This window comes from Rhinolophus hipposideros (genome assembly GCF_964194185.1).
Source record: "Rhinolophus hipposideros genome assembly, chromosome: 21".
Lineage (NCBI taxonomy): Eukaryota > Metazoa > Chordata > Mammalia > Chiroptera > Rhinolophidae > Rhinolophus > Rhinolophus hipposideros.
In genome coordinates, this window is record NC_138067.1 from 3,046,564 (window position 1) to 3,067,526 (window position 20,963).

Below are 20,963 nucleotides of genomic sequence, written 5' to 3' on the forward strand. Positions count from 1 at the left end.
CTTGCCTCGATGTTGTAATTTTAGCTGTATCCACAAGTTTGGTATGTAGTACTTTCAATGTTATTGAGTTTTAAATGTGTTTAAATTTCCATTCTGATTTCTTCTGACCTATGAATCATTCACTAAGTGCTATATTATTAAGTTTCCAAGCATATGGGATTTTAAAGTTATCTTGTGGTTGATGGTTCCTAATTTAATTGTATTTTGTCAGAGGGTGCTCTCTGCCTAATACCAAGCACTGGTATGTATTTCAGACTTTCTTTTCCTTCCTAGTGAAGGGACGAGGTTTTATGACTGTTTTGTGCATGCTTTTGCAGAAAACCCGTATTCTTGGGATGTTGGGAGCAAGATACCATGCCCCATAGGCACACCGTGCTGGTTATGTCCTTTGGGCACTACTCATTTGTCTGCCTGATGTATTAATTACTGAGGAGGGAAAAAAATTACCCATGATAGTTGTGGATATATCAATTTTCCCTGGCAATTGCCAATTCATGTTTTGTACATTTTGAGGCTCTATTAGGACGCCAAATTTAAAATGATACTTTCCTTGTAAATTAGTGGCCTTCCTATTTTAATAGCTATATCAGCTCTCTATATCAGGTATTTGTCTGATATTTCCTTTCTGGTTTTGTATTTTCAAAATTTCCTGTAGTTATTCTGAAACAGGATACACTTGGATTGTAACTGTAGAATTTCGTCTGTTTATTATTTTTGCCCACAAGTACCTTAATTTTGCCCTCATTCTTAAATGATAGTTTAGCTGGATATGGAATTTTAGAATTTTAGCTTGCCAGTTTTTTTCTCAGCACTTTGAAGACATTATTCTATTGTCTTCTGGCTTCTAGTTCGTTACTGAAAGTCTGATGTCATTCTTTATAGGCAATCTCTCTTTTCTCTCTAGTTGTTTTAAAGATTTTCTTACTGTCTGTGGTGCCTAATGGAGCTAGGTGTCAATTAACACATTCTTTTTCTTCCTCTGGGAGTCTCACTGTTTTTGTCAGTTCTTAAAAATTTTCTTAAACTGCTACTCCCCAACGCCCCCTTTCCCCACCCCAAGGTACATTCTGGGTAATTTTCTCAGATTTATTGCTCAATAATTATATTTTTTACTTGTAGAAGTTCTATTTGGTTATTTTGCAAGTGTACCTTGTCATTTTTCTTTCTCATCTTTTTTATTCCTTCTTGTAGGCTATTTAAAACACTTAGGTTCTTAAGGATCTAACACACTCCTTGTTTGTCATGTCTGCTGTCAGTTGTGATGGGTTGTTTGTTTATATGCATTCTAATTTTGGCTTGTGAGCTTACCTGCTTTCTCTACGGCAAGCCTGTAGCCTGCATGGCTATTCTGTGTTTGGTCTTGCCAGCTGCCTCAAAAGTTTTATGAGCCCAGGGACCATCTTGTTAATTTTTGGGCTAAGTGGTTCCTGGATTGAGCATGCAATGTAAATTCATATACCAAACTCCAATAAAGACAGGTTTCTAGGTATGAAGTTTGAGGGGAGACCGCTGACTTAGCCCCCTCCTGACACTGAGCCCAGAAAGATAAGCTTCTTCATTACCAACCTGTGCTAGTGGAGCATGTTTTTCTCGCAGCAATCGCAGCAATCATCTCCCCTTGAGGGTCCCAGTTTTCTGTGACGGATCCCACAGAGCTCACCAGCCCCAGGCCTCTCTGTTTCGGTCTCAGTGTGGCTGTTCATCCACATCCCTGCCAAGTCTACCCGAGTGTCAGTCACTGAGACCACAGGGAACACTGGGCCACCCATTTCAGTTTTCAGTTTATGGCTCTAAGTTATAGTTTTTCTCTTCATTTCTATTCCATACGAATTACCTCCTTTTTTTGGCGCCCACCTATGTTTCTAAAATGATACGCTATATTTTATCCAATGTTTCCAGGTGTTTTGGAACAGGTGGGCTTTCAGGTTATCTAATCCATCACATTACCACAGTTGTAAATTGGATACTCATAATCCTTTAAGGTTTGTTCTCCCACCCTTATTCTCTTTCTCTATTTACATGCATACACATTAAATATAATTTTCTCTGTTGCTATTCCTATAAGTAAATTAAGAGCAAAAAGAAGAAGTAGCAACGAATCTCAATCTGTGAGAGTTAAAGTTCTACGCCTGGCAGAGGACAGCCCAGCGAGAGCACAGACCTAAGACGTAATAAGCTGGTGTTGTGGTTTGACACTGCTGTCACCAACTGAGACCTGGGACAAAGCACTGTAACTTCTTGTGACCTATTCTTCCTCCCCATTAAAACCTTTTCATGAATCTATGATCACACTGATCAATCCTGTACTCTTCAATGAGGAATTCACCGATTTTAAGAATCTTAACTTTGTTAAAATAAAAACCTTAAAAAAAATCTTAATGTTTGTGTGACACTCCTGAAATTTACATTGTAGCTTATTTAACTATCACAATGCTGAAATCTTAGAAGGTACCCAATCAAGTGAAAGAAATAAACTTTATAAAGTTGTAAATTATATAAAGTTTATATAATCGGTAAATATCTGTATAAACCAAAATAACACCCCATGCAGATCACGTCTTATGTTCTCTGAAATGACTCAATACATAATTATACCTTAGCTTTTGGAGTAGCTTTGATTGTCCATATGCAATCAACTGCTTGGCCAGGCTTGGTTTTTTCTTCTTGTTCCACCTGACTGGAACGCACTATTCCATCAGCTCCCGAGAGCTCAAACTGGCAATCTAGAAAGAATAGAGGAATGATGCTCAAAGAAAAACAAGACTGACCCAAAATGCCATGAGGAAAAAATAGGTAATATACTAAACCTGGGATGGGATTTAAAATACCTCCTAGATAAGTAAAGTCTGGATCTGTAACAGGAAAAAGAAGAAAGTTATTGGCATTTTGAGATATTCTGGAGTTACTTTAAGGCTTAACCTCTATGTTATGTCTACGGCTACATTTAGTAACAATACAGGAGAAGCTTTCACTGGTGTAGACGACAGACCACTAGTTATTTACGAGCATATTCAGGTGCTCACTCATAGGATCAAGGTTTTAAAAATAATCATGTTTATACTCTTGATCCCATCATGAATTAATAACTTACTTACATGCTGCCTGGCAACTCATAACTCTGTTAAAGCAGTAGCTAGTTTACTGATGGATGAATGGATAGACAAAATGTGGCCTGTACAATACAATGGAGTATTGCTCAGCCTTAAAGGGAAGGAGATTCTAACATGTGCGACAACGTGGATGAACCTGAAACATGAGGCTAACTGAAATAAGCGAGACACTAAAGGACAAATACTGTGTCATTCCACTATGTGAGGGACCTGGAGTGCTCAAATTCAGAGACCGTAAGTAGGAGGGGCTGGAGGGAGAGGGAAGGGGGACTTCGTGTTTAACGGGGTTTCAGCTCAGGATGCCCACGAAGTCCTGGAGATGGACAGTGGTGACGGTCACACAGCATTGTCGATGACTCATACTCTTAAAAAGGGTTAAAAAGATGAATTTTATGTTATGTGTAATCTACCATAAAAAGTAGTAGCTAGTGAGCTGCTTTTCCACAATGACAGGGAAAAGAAAGATGACAGGTGACATACAGGATAGCCTGCCCTATGAAGTAGTTCATAGAAGACTGAGAACCAATAATTTATATTAAAATAGCTTATCTAATTAAATTGGTCAGTGCTTGATTGTTTTAAGAACTAAACCAACTAACTGAAGTAACTGGTACTTAACATCAAAAAGACGTTATTAAATTTTTATATATGAATCAGTGTTTAGCAAACAAGTGTAATAACCCGAAAGAGAAGATAGACATCAAAAACAATGCGGTTATTTGAATAATGTTTTTAAACATTAAAAAACAAAACCAGACAACTTTATATGTAAAGATTTCTTATTTTGAAGAAAAGTAACTTTTTCCTCTATTAGTTGTATCATGAGAACTTTATATGGCTTATACTTAAATTATAGACAAATTATAATAAAATGCTTAGTTTCTAGACTATATTACCTTACATTTCCATTTTATAGTACTTCAGAGTTTTTATATAAATCACGTTTGGTATTAAGTTAATGGCAAGAATGTCCGGAGGGCTATGTAATATTCCATTTTACAAATGAAGAAACTGAATCAGAGAGAGATTATATCTTCTTAGATCATACAATAGCTAAGCTAGGGCTAGATTCCAATTTTCTAGGCAGCTTTTCCTACTTTTCATGTTGTTTGAAAATGTGGCTGGGGATTCCACAATTTTATCACTAAAAGAAAAAAAAACCACGTGTCAAAATAAATAGGCAATGAATAATTAGCAAAATTACGGCTGTGTCTAGTTATTTACAGTCAAATTTATAAAGTAAATTTTGTGTAGGGACTGGTAAATCTGGGTGAAGCCTACTAACAGTGATGAGAAATCAGTATTGTTTAAATGAAACTGTCTAAGTTCCCAGTGATATTTGTTGAGCAGAGGCTCTTAATGGATTGCTACATCCTGGAAGTAACAGGGAGAATTCTGGGAGTTTTAATGCAGTAACGACAATGTCCTGCAACTCTCGCCTGCACATGAAGAAAGTCTGATTTGCCAGACCGCTCTTATGACATTTACTCTAGTGCTGTTTAAGATTTAAATATCTCTTTGACATTTCTCTGCAAAAGAGCTGCCATGTCACTGCCCCCTCTTAGATAGGTTTGGTTTATTAAGTTAAAAAAGAACAGTTCTGGGATTTTTCTAAATTGAGCTAAAAACTTCCCCCCTACTTTTTCAATATGTAATTTAATAACCATGATAAAATATCTGGAATTAAAAACAACAAGAACCAAGCACCCAGTTACATACAACAAAGTGTACATTAAAATAGGTCTTACAGTCTAATTAAAGATTCTGAGACTTTTTAGATTAGTGATTTTTTTTCTATCTGGTCGTTTGGTATATATAGGTCCTATCTAAACTTGCAAATTAAATTTTCTTTAGACACCTGTTTATAATTGTTTAAAATTTATTGGAGAAAAAAATATATTAACATAATATTTATCCTTTTAACCATGTTTAAGTGTACAATTCAGTGGCATTACATATATTCACAGTGTTGTATAACCATCACCATCATCCAATTATACAAAAATTAAAAAGAAATTTTAATATGATCCAGTAGTTGTGCTCCTTGATTATTTAACCTAACGAGTTATAAACTTCTCTGTACAAGAAAAACCCCTGCATATAATGCTTACAGCAGGTTTATTCATAATTGCTAAAACTTGGAAGCAGTCAAGACATCCTTCAACAAAATGGACAAACTGTGGTCCATCCAGACAATGGGATTTTATTCAGTGTTAAAAAGAAATGAGTTTCAAGCCATGAAAAGACATGGATGAACCTTAAACGCACATGACTAAGTGAAAGAAGCCAATCTGAAATGGCGACAAACTGTATGATTCCAACTGTATGACATTCTGGAAAAGGCAAAACTGGAGACAGTAAAAGATCAGTGGTTGCCAGGAGTCTTAGGGGGCCGGGTGAGGTAGGCACAGGCTGGGCACAGAGGGTTTTAGGGCACTGAAAATACTCTGTATGACACTCTAGTGACACGTGTCCAAACCCACAGGATGTCCAACACCAACAGTGAGCTCTAAAGGAAACTATGGACTTTGGGTGATGCTGGCGTGTTAATGTGGCTCATCCAGTGACAAAGGTCCCACCTGGAGGATTCTGTGTGTGGTGCAAGTACAAGGTACCTGGGAGCTCTGTACATTCTGCTCAGTTTTGCTGTGAACGTAAAACTATTCTCAAAAATAGTCTATAAGATCAATTTTACTTTTTCAAAATGTCATCTTTTGACACTGAGAAGATGAATAATGAAGCAACACTTAAAAATTCCCAAAATATGTTTCATGACAGGAAGAAACAGTTGACTATGTTGTTCAGGCAAAAAAGCAAGTAATGGACCTGTGTGCACAGCACACTCTCAGTTATATGTAACCAACAAAACAGGCACAGAAAAACATCCGGAGGTGTATATGCCTAATTCTTAACACTGGTTGTATATACCTGCAATGGTCAGATTACGAGTATTCTTTCATTCGGGATGTTTTAATTTTTTCAATAAACACATTTCCTGAATGAAAACATAAATACGAGGGTTGTATACTTGTTACACTAAGTTCCTTTTCCGCCTTGTGGTTGGTAAGCTCTTTGAGAACAATAACTTGAATGTCTGTTTCTGCACTAGGGATGCACTTCTTTCACAGGACAAGGCTCTACATTTCCTAAAGGATTGACTGGACTCGATTAGCTCTTTTCTGGCCTTAAGATTGTAAAATCGGAGAGATGCCCAACCACTGAAATGATAATTTCATTACCTGGAATAAATGAGTATTTTGCTCGAAATCCCAGCCCTTCAAGTTCTTCATCGGAGCTGAACTTGATCCACATGAACCTCCCTGTTGATCTAATTAATGGAGGGCTTTTCACGCCGCAGAATCGATCTATGAGCGGAGAGAAGCCAAAGGGCCCGTCTCGAATTTCCAAGTGATCAAACCGACATTCGAATGATGGCTCTATATAAAAATGCTCATCAAAGGACAACTCTATTCTTTGACGCGGAGCAGCTAGAAGATAAGAGTAAGCGAATCAGGGCGACAGGAGGCAGATGAGGCATGACTGCTCCGCAGACGAGGATGTCACGCGTACGATTTGTAGTAAGTGTTACAGCAACAAATGCCACTCTGTGGAGCTACAGTAATCTTTCCCCTTGGCCTATGCATTTATGAAATTAGTTCAATGTATTAATACTTAACTGATTCATATTAGGGTCGAGGGCTAATGCTTGGTTCATGAGATACAATGTACCACAATGAACAGAAAAACAGAAGAAATAGAAGGAACGACTAATGTAACCAACATGAAATTTCATAAAGTCTAAACTAAGAGATGCCTGTTTATGTTTCTTATCAGAGAAATTTCTCATACATACTGGTGTATCTAGGCAAAGCATGTCTTAGAAGATTCAAAATTCCTATAGTATTTCAACTATTACCTTGTTAATGGGTTCAATAGTCAGAAATATTTATAATTACTAGAGTTTAACTCCAAATACATGTTTAATTTTGTTCAAATTGGTTTAAACAAGGCACTTCACCAATGTATTTGGTTTTACAATAAAGTAAAAATTCATTCAATAAAAGAGACGTTGGTCAAATACCTTCCAAAACGTAGATACACTCCTTGTTCGGTGGGTACGAGTCAGGATAATTAGGTGAAGCGAAATGACCCCCATTGCTGGTTCGAACCCAAATGCCACAGTGGGTTGCAGGAATGTGCTTGATTCCAATATTTTGTCCATCTTAGGGGAAAACAGCATTTAAAACATTAGTTACAGCATTGCCAAATGTAACACACCAAGCTGAGTCCAGCAGAAGAGAGAAAAGTGAGGCTGGAAGAACGTGCTACCGGGGAACAAGTCCGCCGGGTCAGCCAGCAGGGAGAGGACATGCGTGGCTTTTACAGGGCAAAAGCATGTGTGTGAGAGTCTGATGAATCACACAAACTCCGTAAAACTCAGTTCAGACACAGAATTAGCAGGATCCCAGGGGTTCACCTCTGGTCTGACCCCGCTATATTTAGTTGAACACCACGTCAGAGAAGACTCCGAGGTTACAAAGGCATGTTAATTCAAGATCACAGACCATCAGTGCATTTGGCTCTGCTCCTTCCTCAAAGGCCCCTGACACAGTCCAGGAGTTCTCCTTGGAGGGCGGGCGGCACAAGCTCTAAGTACGGAAGCAGAGAAACCCAATCCCACGACAACGCCGCCCTCACACCCGCAGCACTGCATGTCTGCAGGTGGGGGACGGGGTGCTGACGGCAGTGAAACTGGGCTTCTTGGAAACACGAGGCTTGGTTCAGTCTGTGCAGCATCCATTTCATTTCCAATACCCTGCTGCCTTACCACCACATCAGAAACGTGATTATTTCTTTGGAGAAGACAGAGTTACTGGACTAGAGGACCCCAGGTACAGTAAGGGTGAAAATGCCAGTCTGAGAACAGGGCGGCCAGGTGAATGTGACCATACTGAATGACAGTCCTCTGCAGCCCCACCCCTCGCCCCCGACCCCAGGCCTCTTGGTCAGATGTGGAGTCTCTAAGCAGGAAATGGGAAGCTTCTTCTCTGGGGAGTCTAATGAGCCCAAAGGAAAAGACACGATCATGGTGACAGAGGGCTTCCCCAGAGGCGGGTAACTCGACAGTGGGGGCCGCAGTAAACAGCCCCCCTATACTTGCAGACAGTGAGTGGTCAGATTTTAGAGCTCGCCTCGTAAATATGAGCAGATATTCAAAATTCAAAGGTCACCAGACATTTGAGGAAAGCCTCTACTGTGAAAAACAGATTAAAAACCAACCAAAAAAAGCTACTTGAGGAAACAGAGTTAGGTAAGAAAAATATTTTTCCAAAACGCCCAATAACACTGACACTAAACCACAGCATCATTTAGTCTCCTCAGAGAAAAAGAGAGTATTTCCATAAAACAAGAGTGTGGATGCGAGGATACTTAAAACATCCCCCGAAAAACAAAAGAAAGCTTCTAAAAACAGAAGTGAAAAAATTAGTGGAAAGTAGAGAGCAGAGGTTTGCAAACGGTGGCCCTGGGCCAGCGCTGGCCTGCTGCCTGTAGTTCTAAGGACGGTTTTTCTGGAAGATATCCATGTCAGTCATGGGTGGTGCTCATTGAGGCTCTCACAGGACAACAGCAGAGGGAAGAAGAAGCAAAAGGGAAAGAAGAACTTTCTAAGCTGAAAGACAGCACTTAGTATTGAAAAAGCTCAGGGAATGACCTGAAGTCAATCCTGAATGCGATGTAACCAGAATTCCGACGTCATTATACTCAACTGGGGGGAGCCCATGGGAAGGAAGAGAACATTCGACATAGTTGGGGGTGGAGAGGACGTGCACGGAAGAGCTAAAACTCATCTTCCATAGCGGGAAACCATTATCTGATACTTAAAACTGAAGTAATGAAGAAGCAACAGAAAGCATGTTGTTTAGAAATATGCAGGGAAAAACTGAAGGACCCAGCTGAGAGTGGTGATCTCAGGAGGCAGGAAAAGGGGTCCGGTAGGATGGGGGCGGCTGACCTTCCCAATTAATTTTTAGAATGCTTGGACTTTTGTCATGTGGATGTTTAACTTCGGTGAAAAGGAAAAATAAGTCAGGTTATATAAGCAACGTACTAACCTCCGACATGGAAAACTGGTTCAAAATTCACACCAGCTAGTCTTTCAAAAACAAGGACGACAGAACAGGTCCAAAGGATTCCGAAGAAGGTACAGATAGAAATGTTTCATTTGTCTACATTGGAAAAATGGATTTTCAGTTTTGCTTAGTGATAAGGCATGAGTCTCATTAAATTTCTGGACAGAATCCACAGTGTGTGTGCTTGGAGCTCCTGGTGATGCCAACACTTAAAATTTATCAGGGCAAGACTGTTTTATGTCGACAATTTACTCCCATTAACTGCGGCTAAACACAGTTAAACTGAGGCTGACAGAAAGCCGTAGGTCATCGGAACACTCCGGGGGATTACGGAAATCGTCCTCAAAAGTTACAGTCCTTTCAAAGAAGCCACCCCTCCACCCTGAGCACGTGGCAGTTATCTCTGTAAGTACGTTACCTTGGGTCTTCTGGGCCACGGCGATCCCCTCCACCACCAGGACGGTTATTAACAACACTGGAGAAATAACAGAGAAGAAAGTTAAATGGAGACTGTGATCCATTGTATTAAGTTCACAAGGAAAATCAGATGACAAAGAAGACAGCCACGACCACTATTTCTTACTAACATTCATTCACTCCCAAGACTTTTAAGGAATATATGTTACATTCTCATTAACTACTTGACACTTAAGACAACCCAAGAAAAAACACGATTGATACTCTATAAGCCTGAACAGTGCATGGCATTTAAAGCATTTTTCAATTTATGATGGATCAAAAAACATGCTTTGTTTTTGCAACAAATTTTGCCGACCCCATTATTCCTGTATTTAGTGTACTCCATCTCACGGAGCTGACATGAGTTCTGGCTAGCTCTGCAATGTATGATGCCTGTAAAAAGTCAATCACATGCTCTGACTTTTGAGAACATTCCTAATAAAGATCGAGGAAGGGGCAGCAGTGTCCTAGAGACATCTTCAGGGCATTTCAGGGCTGTGTGGCACTGTCCTGTCTCCTGTTCCAAAAGCGGCTTATTCAGCAAATGAAGCTTCTCCCCCCCCCCACCCAAGTTGAATATTTCTAAGACCTAACCAACATCTCGAATTACTTTGTTTTGAAGGTTCTCTTAAACATCTTATTTCTATGAATGGTGTGCTGATGTCTTCCATTCCTCCTTTCACTGGAAGTCACACTGGCAGCCTGGCCCAGTCCTGTGTGAACTGGAGCTTTCGAGGCGCAGTCAGTCAGGAGGCACTCAGAGTTCCCACCGGACAGCAGGCTCCTGGACACAGATGTGGGAGGAGAAACAGCGAAACAGGGAAGACTATGGCCGTTACGAGTTAGGTGGATCTCGGCTGGGGTTCCATTTTTGCCATGTACCAGCACGGGCCTTTCACCTCAGTTTACTTAATTTGCAAATTGGGGATGTTGGAAATAGCACCGGCCTCAGAAGGTTGTTGCGAAGATGAGATGAGACGATGCATACAGCATCTTTCGTGTGCTGGGCATGCTGCTAAATCAATGACAGACATGAGGACAAACCACCATCCTTAAGGCGTCCATCGTCCATCAGGGAACCTCTCCAGTACAAGGGCAAGAGGAGTCTGACGGGTTAGAGGATATACTGAACGCACGAAGGGAGCTGGTCATTCTGCTGGGGGTGCGGAGAACAGAGTGAGCAACTGCAGAAAACGGAGGTGTAATCTGGTTGGACCTCACAGGGCTTCCGTCCAGGAGAGGGAGGAAGAAACAGCTGACATGGAAACCCAGCGGCACGTGCATAAAACAGGAGGAGAGCTGAGGTGAAACGTTTGGATGCCAGGCTAAAGAGTTTGGACTCTGACTATAAAGCGAAGCCACCAGGAGTGTTTTAACCAGAGAGTGACATGATCACATCTTTGTTTCAGACCAATAATGCTGACAGTTGTGTGGAGTCTAAAGTCTTCAGGAGGAGAGGTCACTTAGGAAGCCAAGATGACAAGGACCTGAAGCAGGCCAGTGGTGGTGGCAGTGGCAGGAGACATCGGTGACTGGCTTCCCACACATAGTGCATTGCAACTGGTGACGTACAGGATGTCAGGGGTGAGGGCGACGGGGGCACAGAGGCGGGAGCTAGGTCAGTGACAGGGAGACGGCGGTGCCACGCTCAGCCAACAGCACCCACTGCCTGGCTACCACCCAGTCACCGGTGGGCAGCCCGTGCTCGCCGTTCACTTGTTCTCATCTTACAAATGAATCAGCAGCCTTCTTCATCTTTGGTTCCTCTATCCTCCACCTGTCTCCTCTCTGTCTTCTCACAACAGCTTTAACTTCCCCTTTCCTTTCTCTGGTCGCTAGTGTTGAGGATCTCATGTTATGTAGGAACAAGCCTTCCTTCAGACTCTTCACGTCTTTGCACTGGGTCAGCGTTAGAAGACTGGAATCTTGAACTATGTATTTTTTAAAGAAGAAGGTTTATGATCAAAATAAAAACCCAGGGTAATACCAGACACCTGACAATCCGTTGGTATCAATTTATCTTCTTAGGGAGACTATGTCCCCAGGTACACCATTCAGATGACACGCCCCTGACCAACATTTCGTGCTCAGTCTATCTTCCCTCCTGAATCCCAGGCATAACAACTGACCAGTTTTCACGTTTATAATTCATAGTAGATAAGCAAGTAACACAAAGCCAGGCAAATGGGGCAAGTAAGAAATCAACCAACTGAAACCAGGAGAACAGCAGCAAAATCATGGCAGAAAGATAAATCATGCCAGGAAAATCACAGAATACAACGACCAATAAAATTTTACTTGTGTAAACTATCTGATTTTTAAAATCTGCACAGAATACACAACTTAGAACAAACAGAGTAAAAATAAAATTACAAGACCAAATAAACCTATTATTCTTTTCTACTTTATTTAGAGGCTGCTCACAATTTTCTTTCCCCCAAGTTTAAAAAACTGCAACTTAATCAACCAAATGAGCTGTGCCACTTGGTATAAAAAGGCCCCATAAAGAACCGGGCAAATGTACACAACAATTAGGGGCACAGTGTGACTGTCAATCAGCCTCAATTCTGTGTCATAGGAAACAGCTTCCTCCAAGTTGCGTAATGGGGTCTTGGTCAGTCGCTTGTTAGATAGAGTCCAGGCAACACAGTAAAATACAGCCCTTTAATGCCAAACGCTGGGACTCGTTAGTGCTGCGGTGCTTTGTGTGTGTGTGGTCCCAGTCCAGTGCTGGCCAGGACACAGGCCCAACTTCCTGAAGGTTCATCTGGTCGGATGGAGTAGCAAGGCTTCAACAGGCCACATCCGTGCCGGGAAGTCCACGTCCAGGTCTGGGAACTGAGTCCCTGGCACAGGAGCGGTCACACGTGAGGGCCTCTGAGAACACACAGCGGGGGCACCTCTGAAGGTTTTCATCCGGCAGGTGTGGGGTAGGGCTTGACTACTTGCACTGGAACAAGCTCCCTAGTGATGCTAAAGCTGCGGGCCCTGGGCCCACCCCTGGAAGACACTGCAATCAAAGCAATACAGGCGCTGCCTGTTTTCTCCCCTGGTGACAGTGGGGGCAAGTTTGGGTTGGACAGGTGGGGTGTGGGGCGGGGCAGAGGATGGGTAGAAGTTGGGGAGTTGGTTCTGGAAATGCTTGGGAGTGCCCTACTACCTAGTCTTATGTTGCCCCCACTAATACTTCTTGTCTCCGAGAATCTGTTCTTGCCATCAACCTCCCTTTGCTTCTAGAAAATTACCTTCCTGCTGTTTAACACCTGCTTTTCCTAGGGACTCTTTCCAGACTCGTTTTATTTCGTGGCGTTCAGACTTTCCTTCTGTGACTATTCAGCAGCTCTGTCTGGTTTTGTTTCTTTCACTGCTCTTGTGCGCTCCTCAAATGTGAACATGAGGTTTGGCAGGAGAAACAGGAAACCTAAACTCATAGTTTAAACAAGGTAGACCATATTTCTCTGTCAAGTAAAACTGTGGGACGGTAGGTAGCCAAGGGCTCGGGGAAGGCCACGTCCCTCACTACTAGGGGCCTAACCTCTTTCCACCGGATTGTTCAGCTGTGTACGACCTTCGTTTCCAAGGTCATCGTCTGGCCCAGTGTGGATGCTGGAGTGCCAGCCATCAGACCTTCATTACAGCTCCCATGTCTGCGTTAGGGTCAGGGATAAGGAAGAAACGACACAGGCCATTCCTCTTTCCTTTAAAAACACTTGCCCAGAATCTACAACGATCTCCAAATCAACATTTTGAACAAAAACACTTCCCCAAAGTGGCACACGAATCCAAGTGGCCAGACTGACTTAGTCACAGGTCACCTAACCATAAAAGGAAAGCTGGGAGATCTAGTCTTTACTTTGGGGGAGTGTGTGCTCAGCTAAAGTTCAGACAGCCCCTGAAGGGTAAAGTGAGTCTGGGGAGATAACCGACTTTCTGCCAGTCGTCTATAGTCTATTCTGCACTCAGCAGCCAGTGGTCCTCTCAAAACATAAATCAGATCACATCACAGCTTTTCACAAATCTTCCGATAGCATCCCATTACATTTAGGACAAATCCAAACTCCTTATCGCGACCTTAGAGGACCTATGTGATCTGGAACCTGACAAGCCCTGTGACCTTCCAATAGCCAGCGATGGCTGCACAGGCCAGGCCCTCTTTCTTCCCATGACGTCAACATGCCAAGCTCATTCTTGCCTTAGGGACAGCTACTCCTTCTGCTGCAATAACTCCTCTGCATGGCTGATTCCTTCCTGTCACTGGGTCTTGGGAGGCCTTTCCGACTTCTCAAGCAGCTGAACATTTCTCCTTCATCCTGCTTTGTTACGCAGGCAATATTTAAATTATTACTTACGTTACCTGATACTTTCTTCTACTAGAACGAAGGGCCTGGTCTGCCTGCTTCACGGAGGTGTCTCTAGTGACTGGATTGCCTGGCCCACAAGAGCCCGTGACGTGACGGGGCAGGCCCACACCACGTGTTGGGCCGCAGCACAGAGAACGGAGCCTGCACTAACAAAGTAACAGGCATGCCTCTCGGGTACCGGCAGCCACACAGGTGACCCAGATCCTTTTCACTTCAGCATAAATCAAGGGACAGAAAAATACCTGATTCTTCCCCCCCCCCCCCCCAGATATTCAGCTACTACTCTGACTTTTCTCCATTCACCTCTGGCTCCATTTACCTTGGTTAGTAATTAAATGTGCCCCTTTTGAAGCCTTCTTGCTGTAAGCATCTACGTGGTAGACACAGGTATGTTACGTCTCTCAGGGGATGCCAGAATGCGACAACGTGAAGTGTCGCACTGCTCCTTCCTCGTCTCTAATGAAGGCAGAATGGAGCTCCAGTAAGAGTCCACAGACTCTTTAGGCTGTAGGAACTTGTTTTCGATAAACTACGTTCCCAAATACCTAAAAAAGTACCCAAATTTAATCAAACTCAACTTTAATTACTAGTCAAGACAGAAGACGAATCTTGGCGAACTTTGGGGTCATCCAGCCTACATAGGCTGACCCCACTGCCCATCACATTTATAAGAAGGGGTAAGTGCAGCAGACAGAAGTGCTTTCTCTTTCGGGCAGAATGTGACCATCTCCTTGTTAGCACACACTCCAGGGATGGCAGTTTCCTGAGCTCTAATTTTACAGGCGTCTTCCTTAGATCCGCAGCAACAACCACCAAATTTTAACATGACCAGGTCACATTTTGAAGAGTATTTGACATCTTCTCACTCATGAGTGCTCTAATTTCCAATGTATTACTCTAGGCACATGTTTTCATGTCATTATGACTAGGAAGACTTGAACTTTCAGATTAGTACAGGCTGTAATTTTGTGAGCGATATGACAAATATGTAAAAAAGCGTCAATTTTTCAGGGCCACTCTGGTGAGCAATTGAGAGGGCAAGGCCCCTCACCAATTAGAGCAACCTTGCTCTGATCTATTGTTTTGTGTTTTTTTTTTTTAATTTTATTGGGGAAGGGGAACCGGACTTTATTGGGGAATAGTGTGTACTTCCAGGACTTTTTTCCAAGTCAAGTTGTTGTCCTTTCAGTCTTAGTTGTGGAGGGCGCAGCTCAGCTCCTGGTCCAGTTGCCGTTGTTAGTTGCAGGGGGCGCAGCCCACCATCCCTTGTGGGAGTCGAACCGGCAACCTTGTGGTTGAGAGGACGCGCTACAACCAACTGAGCCATCCGGGAGCTCAGCGGCAGCTCAGCTCAAGGTGCCGTGTTCGATCTTAGTTGCAGGGGGCGCTGCCCACCATCCCTTGAGGGACTCAAGGAATTGAAATGGCAACCTTGTGGTTGAGAGCCCACTGGCCCTTGTGGGAATCGAACTGGCAGCCTTCGGAGTTAGGAGCACGGAGCTCCAACTGCCTGAACCACAGGGCCGGCCCTTTGTTTTGTTTTGTTTTGTTTTGTTTTGTTTTGTTTTTTAGTACCCCCTCGTAAGGATTCCTTTGAGGGAGTTCTGTTGTTAAGTTTGGAAACTACTGGATTAGATCACCTCTTAGGATTCTCCTTTCCAACTAAAAAAACCATAAAAGTGCCTTGGGACACATTTTGTTTTTTATATCAACCATTATTTTGCAGGAGCATAAATTTAAAAATGATAGGAGATTGTGCCGAATGGGTACAGGGTAGTAACCAAGAGCTGTACTTGGATTACTGTTTCAAAATTTTAGACGTGAACTTTATTTACAGACTTTTTTCTATCGTATACCAAGGACTGGAAGTGGCTTTGATCTGAACTTCTTTTGTAATGCACATGTGTGTGGATTCCAGGACTGAGTGAGTTTGGTTTCAAAACATACATAAGCTGGATTCTAGTTGAGAATTTACTATGATAAAGCCACTGTTTAATCAGACTTTTCAATTGTCAGTATTAAAACATTTTCTCCAGCTCCTGGGGGGAAGGCCAAAAAGTTAATTTTTAACAAGGCTGTGCTAAAAAGGTCACCATTAAAGGGACAGCCTCTCAGTACTGTACTTCCACTGCCTAGTTTATTTTCTTGGATGAGGTCTAAGCATGAAGGACAGGAGTTTGTATCTGTCACAGTCTCAGATAAGATTTTTCAAATATAGTGCCAAGGGATAGCTATGCTTTATCACACCCAAAATCTCACCACAGTTTATCCGATTTAAATACAGCTGACTCTACTAGGAGTGCCCCACAGCCAGTATGAAGAAGAAACACAAACAGTAAAACAGTGTATAATCCTGATGTAATGGTTCATGTGACCGGGATGATTAACTTTGACAAAGAAAGTAAGATTTTAAAGACCTGGAGTGATCACAAACAATTCAAGGGAATTATGTAGTGTTAACAATATAAGGAAGATTTAAAAAGCCTGGTACAGTCGTCCTTTCGAGCTCACCACTGGAAGGAAAACAAAAAGAATCAATGGCATCGTAAAGAAAATTACCTTCTATCTAAACGCTCACACACTCATGATGGCTGATTTGTGTTAGTAGGAACTGACCATAACGTTCCGAACAAGGCTTTTAGTAGGTAATATCCATGCTCATTCAAGTGTTACGGAAATGCTTCACATATGAACCTCTTTGGTGCAGAAGCAATCCACCCTCCAGGACACTTACAAGATACTTATTCATGCCCGGGGCACACAATGAATGGCAGCACAGGGAAAAGCTGGTATTTTTTCAAAGGTAATTTTTTTTTAAACTTAAAAATATCTATTTTTGTATAGGGAATGCATGACATTTGGTTAAAAAAATAAAGTCAAACCAATGGGTGTGCAGTGAAATGCAAGCCTTCACTCGTCTGTCTCACAGATTCCCTTCTCAGAATCAACTTCTGTTCATTTCCTGACTCTTTCCAGACCAAATATTTACAACCCCATCTTTACAAGCACATACGCATAAACTTTAGAAGACTTAAAAATAGCTTGCTTTCTGACTAGTCAGCCTACAACAACAATTCAGCTTGAACTTTAAAAATACGCTAGCATGTCAAAATTGCGCAGGTTGGGTACGAGTAAAAAAAAGCAAAGCCAGAGACTAGGGCTGTTTTCACCGGAGCCGTCCACACAGCATCCTTCCCGGAAAGGTGCCGCGGCGCGAGCTTCAGCACGCTGGCCAGAGAGGGCAGTGTGTGCCCACGGGCGGGGCGCAGGCAGCACGGCTGCAGCCCCCACTCCACGAGTGGGGGGAGCCTGTCCCACCCAGCTGTTTCTTCAAGTTCTGCAGGTACGGCCAGCTCTCCCGCACATCCAGGGAGTTCTCCCCAGGGGGCTGCTCACACGGACTGTCACACGGACTGTCATGATGGTGACACATCGCACCCAGAACGACGGGGACAATTGGCAGAAGGAGCACTATAAGAAATCCGACCGTGCTTAGTGTCATTTGGAAAGAGAAAAACAAAAGCAAAATTTCCAAGGAATGGCTATGTAAAGTTAGGAGTTACAGACAGGAAAAGGTACGCAATGGATTTCCGTTTTACATTGTAATCTCATGAGGGAATCGCTGAGAATGGATGGGGTGACGGAAATAATCGCTAGGAGGTCCCGGGTTACCTTAGCACAGACTGTACAGAGAAGTGTACCGCGGGGTAGTTCAACATTTTAAATTAAATCACTGAGATCTCAATTATGAATTTAGGACTATCTGGAGAGTAGAATATTGGCCCGATTAAAATGTAAACGCAACATTGTATTGAATTTGCTAACAAAACAAATTTGAAGTGTTGGTATGGAGTCGGGGGAAAATGCCATTTGTCGCTGTCCACGTATTAGGGTACCACGACGAGCTCTGTACGATTCTGCTAATACAAAGCCTTCACTCCTCCACCACGATAAAAAGGAGACTCTTTCGTGTTCCAAACACACAGCTATTCAATTTTCCATTTAAACCATTTGGGGAAAAGGGAAGCCCTGGACTGGAGGTGCCGTTCCTCTCTGACGACTGGAAAAAGGATTTACTGCGCCGACTTTCGGAAGCAACTTCGTACGAGTCCTAACATCTACGTATATACGTTTTCATCTAACCCCCCGGAAACGCGAGGCAGCAGGGGACCGGAGCCTCGGCGCCGGCCGCGCCACTCCCCGCACGACAGACCCGAGGCCGGCCGCCCGCGCAGGCAGCGCCAGGTCCCGGCGCCCGCAGTGGTGCCGCAGCCCCCGCGACCGCAGCAGGTGGGCCCGCCGCGCGCAGGCCGATCCGCCGCCGCCGCGGGGCTGGGAGGAGCGTTCGGCCACGCCGCGCAGGGGCTTGGCTGTGCGAGCACCGACTTTCTGTCCCTCGTGTCGGCGGACGCCGGCCTGGACGCAGGGACACGACCCGCACAACTTCGCCGAGCCACGCGCGGAATTCCCCGGCAGAGGCGCCAGGGCAGCTCGGGGCCCCGCGGCCGCCGCCCCCGGTGCCGTGCCCCGTCCCCCCCGCCGGCCCGCCACGCCGCGGGTAGCGGGGAGGCGCCGCGAGGGCCCGGCGGTCCGAGGCGCGGGAGCCCCGCGCTCCGCTCGCAGACAAAGGCGCGCCGGGCGCGGCCCGCAGGGGGCGCCGTCTCCGCGGCCCCGGGCGCTTACCTTTGAGCACCGAGCAGAGCTGCTCCAGGGCCATGTTCCCGGCGGCGCGGCGCTCCGCGAGGGGCCCGGGCGGCGGCGCGGCGGCGGCGGGGAGGCGCGGCGCGGAGCTCAGGGCCCGGCGCGGCGGCGGTCCCGCGCGGCCCCCATCGCGGCCCCCATCGCGGCCCCCCGGCTGCCTCCCCGCAGGCTGCGCTCAGGGGCTGCGGCCCGCCATCCCCGAGCCTCCCGCCGGCCGCCGCGCTGCCCGAGCCCCCCGACGGGCGCCGCCTCCGGCTCCGCGGCGCTGCGTCCCATCGACCGGCTCCGAGCCGAGCGGCGCAGAAGCGAGCGACAGCTCGGGCGCCGGCCGCTCCGCCTGCGGCCGCGGCGCGGGCCCCGCTCAAGTGGCGGGCGCCGGGAGCCCCGGCTCATTTAAGCGGGGAGCGCGAGCGCCGCGTGCCGGCCGCGCCGCCCGCGCGCATGTGCCCGCCCCGCCCCGCCGCGCGCCCCTCGCGCCCTCCGGGCCGTAACTCGGCGGGCGGGCCCGGGGGCGCTGCGGGGCGGCCGGGGGCGCTGCGGGGCGGCCGGGGGTCGGGGGCCGCCGCTGCGGGAGGCCGGCGCGCCCCTCTCCGCGTCAGGGCGCCCGCGTGACGGGTCCGAGCCCTCGTGGCCTCCGCGGGAGGGAGGGGCCGGCGCCGCCGCCCACCCCGGCTCGCAGCCCCCGCAGACGGAAAGCGGGCACCGCCTCCGGGGCCGCCGAGGTCTTCAGTTCAAGGTCAAAACCGCTGCCCAGCTCCGCCCTGCTCCACTCCCTGCCTCGGGCAGGGGGCGCGATCTGGGCACGGACTCGGGGCATAAGGGGCCTGAGGTTGTCACCTGCCCTTTAGTGCCCGGTGAGTCCACCTGACCTACGGTAAGGGTTACTGACACCGAAGGCCTCCTAGGTTGCCAGGCACAGGACCAAACACTTTACCAATCAACTCTTTTTAACCTCAGCCTTGCCTCATGCGGTAGGTACTGTTAGAGGATGGCACAAACGAGGTCACAAAGGTTAAGTGATTTGTCCAGAGCCACACATGGACAGAGAGAGAGGGTTGTCAACTCGGATTTATTGAGTTTATTTATCGCTTGCAGAGACTGCTCTCTTAACCACTAAGCCGTGCTCACGGGGTGGCTTGAGTCTGCTGGTAAAAATCTCCAAATTTGCCAACTGCTGCCTACTGTGTGGCATTAATTATCCTTTCTTTTCTCCATAGTAATTTGATCACGCTCTGAAATTAATCTTGCTCATCTACTTGTGTCTCTGTTCACCACCTGTATCCCATTTACAGAAGCTGCTTGCGGCCAGGGAGGCTCAGACATTCGCTCAGCACACACTTATTGAGTGTCAACCATGGGCAGAAAGCAGTGACCGGTGCAGGGAAACGTCCGTGAGTAAGACCCTAATGTAATAGACAGAATATTTATGCCTGTATCTGACACATGGTAGGAGCTCCATAAGTAGTTGTCTAACAAGTTATACTTAAGGACAGTGTCAGGCAATTGAAAACAATCTTCCAGGGATGTCAAGGTCTTCTCTCTTTCCTTCTATCCCGCCAAGAAAGGCACAAAAGTGAGTAATCACAGGGTTTAGAAGTGAAAACATACTTAACCTCAGTACATTTCAAGACATTTAGCCATTTATTAATACCATGTGCTAGGGGAGGTATCAACGAAGTGTGTTTGCGTTCCTCAGAACAAGTCACATCCCCATAAAACTGCACACCAGCACCGACTCGTAAATAAGACCTTTGAGAGCCTTTCCCACAAATACAGCGAAGTGACACATGGGGACAATAGGACAGGACTAAGAGCATTAAATGTAATTGACAGACAATGATGGACTAGAAGAGTCGGGCGGAAGGAGCCTTCTCTGCTTCTGGAATGTAACAGGTTCTTAATGCACATTCGTGGACTGAAGGAAGAACCAGTGTGTGTGATGTCATCAGAGAACGAATGCTTCATGAAGGAGGTGACACCCAAAGAACGGAAAGGCTGTGGACGACAAGTGTGGAGGGGAGAGAAAGCAGAGGGGCCAGCATCCCGTTTGGGCAGGTGTTGTGTGGATTTGACTTTGATGGCGGAGATCCTCGATTCAGTACTAGGCAGAGGAGTTTGTCCTTGACCCAGGAGGCCAGAGGCATTATTTTTAAGAGTGGAGTGGTAGAATTCTGGAAAGGTTAATCTGGCATTTGACTTGA

General features: G+C 45.4%; 1 protein-coding gene across 4 annotated transcripts in view; it reads right to left on the reverse strand.

Moving 5' to 3' along the window:
• NETO2 (neuropilin and tolloid like 2) overlaps positions 1-18,893 on the reverse strand; it is a 39,824-nt gene extending 20,931 nt beyond the window's left edge. Inside the window, exons 1-6 of one of the 4 annotated variants that reach the window (XM_081030697.1) lie at positions 18,745-18,893; positions 9,660-9,716; positions 7,192-7,332; positions 6,350-6,598; positions 2,829-2,852; positions 2,596-2,723 (exon numbers count right to left, since the gene is read on the reverse strand). In XM_081030697.1, coding sequence (XP_080886823.1) covers positions 2,596-2,723; positions 2,829-2,852; positions 6,350-6,598; positions 7,192-7,332; positions 9,660-9,716; positions 18,745-18,778 — 633 coding nt within the window. In that variant the 5' untranslated portion in view covers positions 18,779-18,893. Of the gene's footprint in view, positions 1-2,595; positions 2,724-2,807; positions 2,853-6,349; positions 6,599-7,191; positions 7,333-9,659; positions 9,717-10,310; positions 10,518-18,744 lie in introns of those variants that run through there. The other 3 variants (XM_081030696.1, XM_081030695.1, XM_081030694.1) reach the window with 3 other exon arrangements.
• Between the last annotated feature and the right edge of the window lie 2,070 nt (positions 18,894-20,963).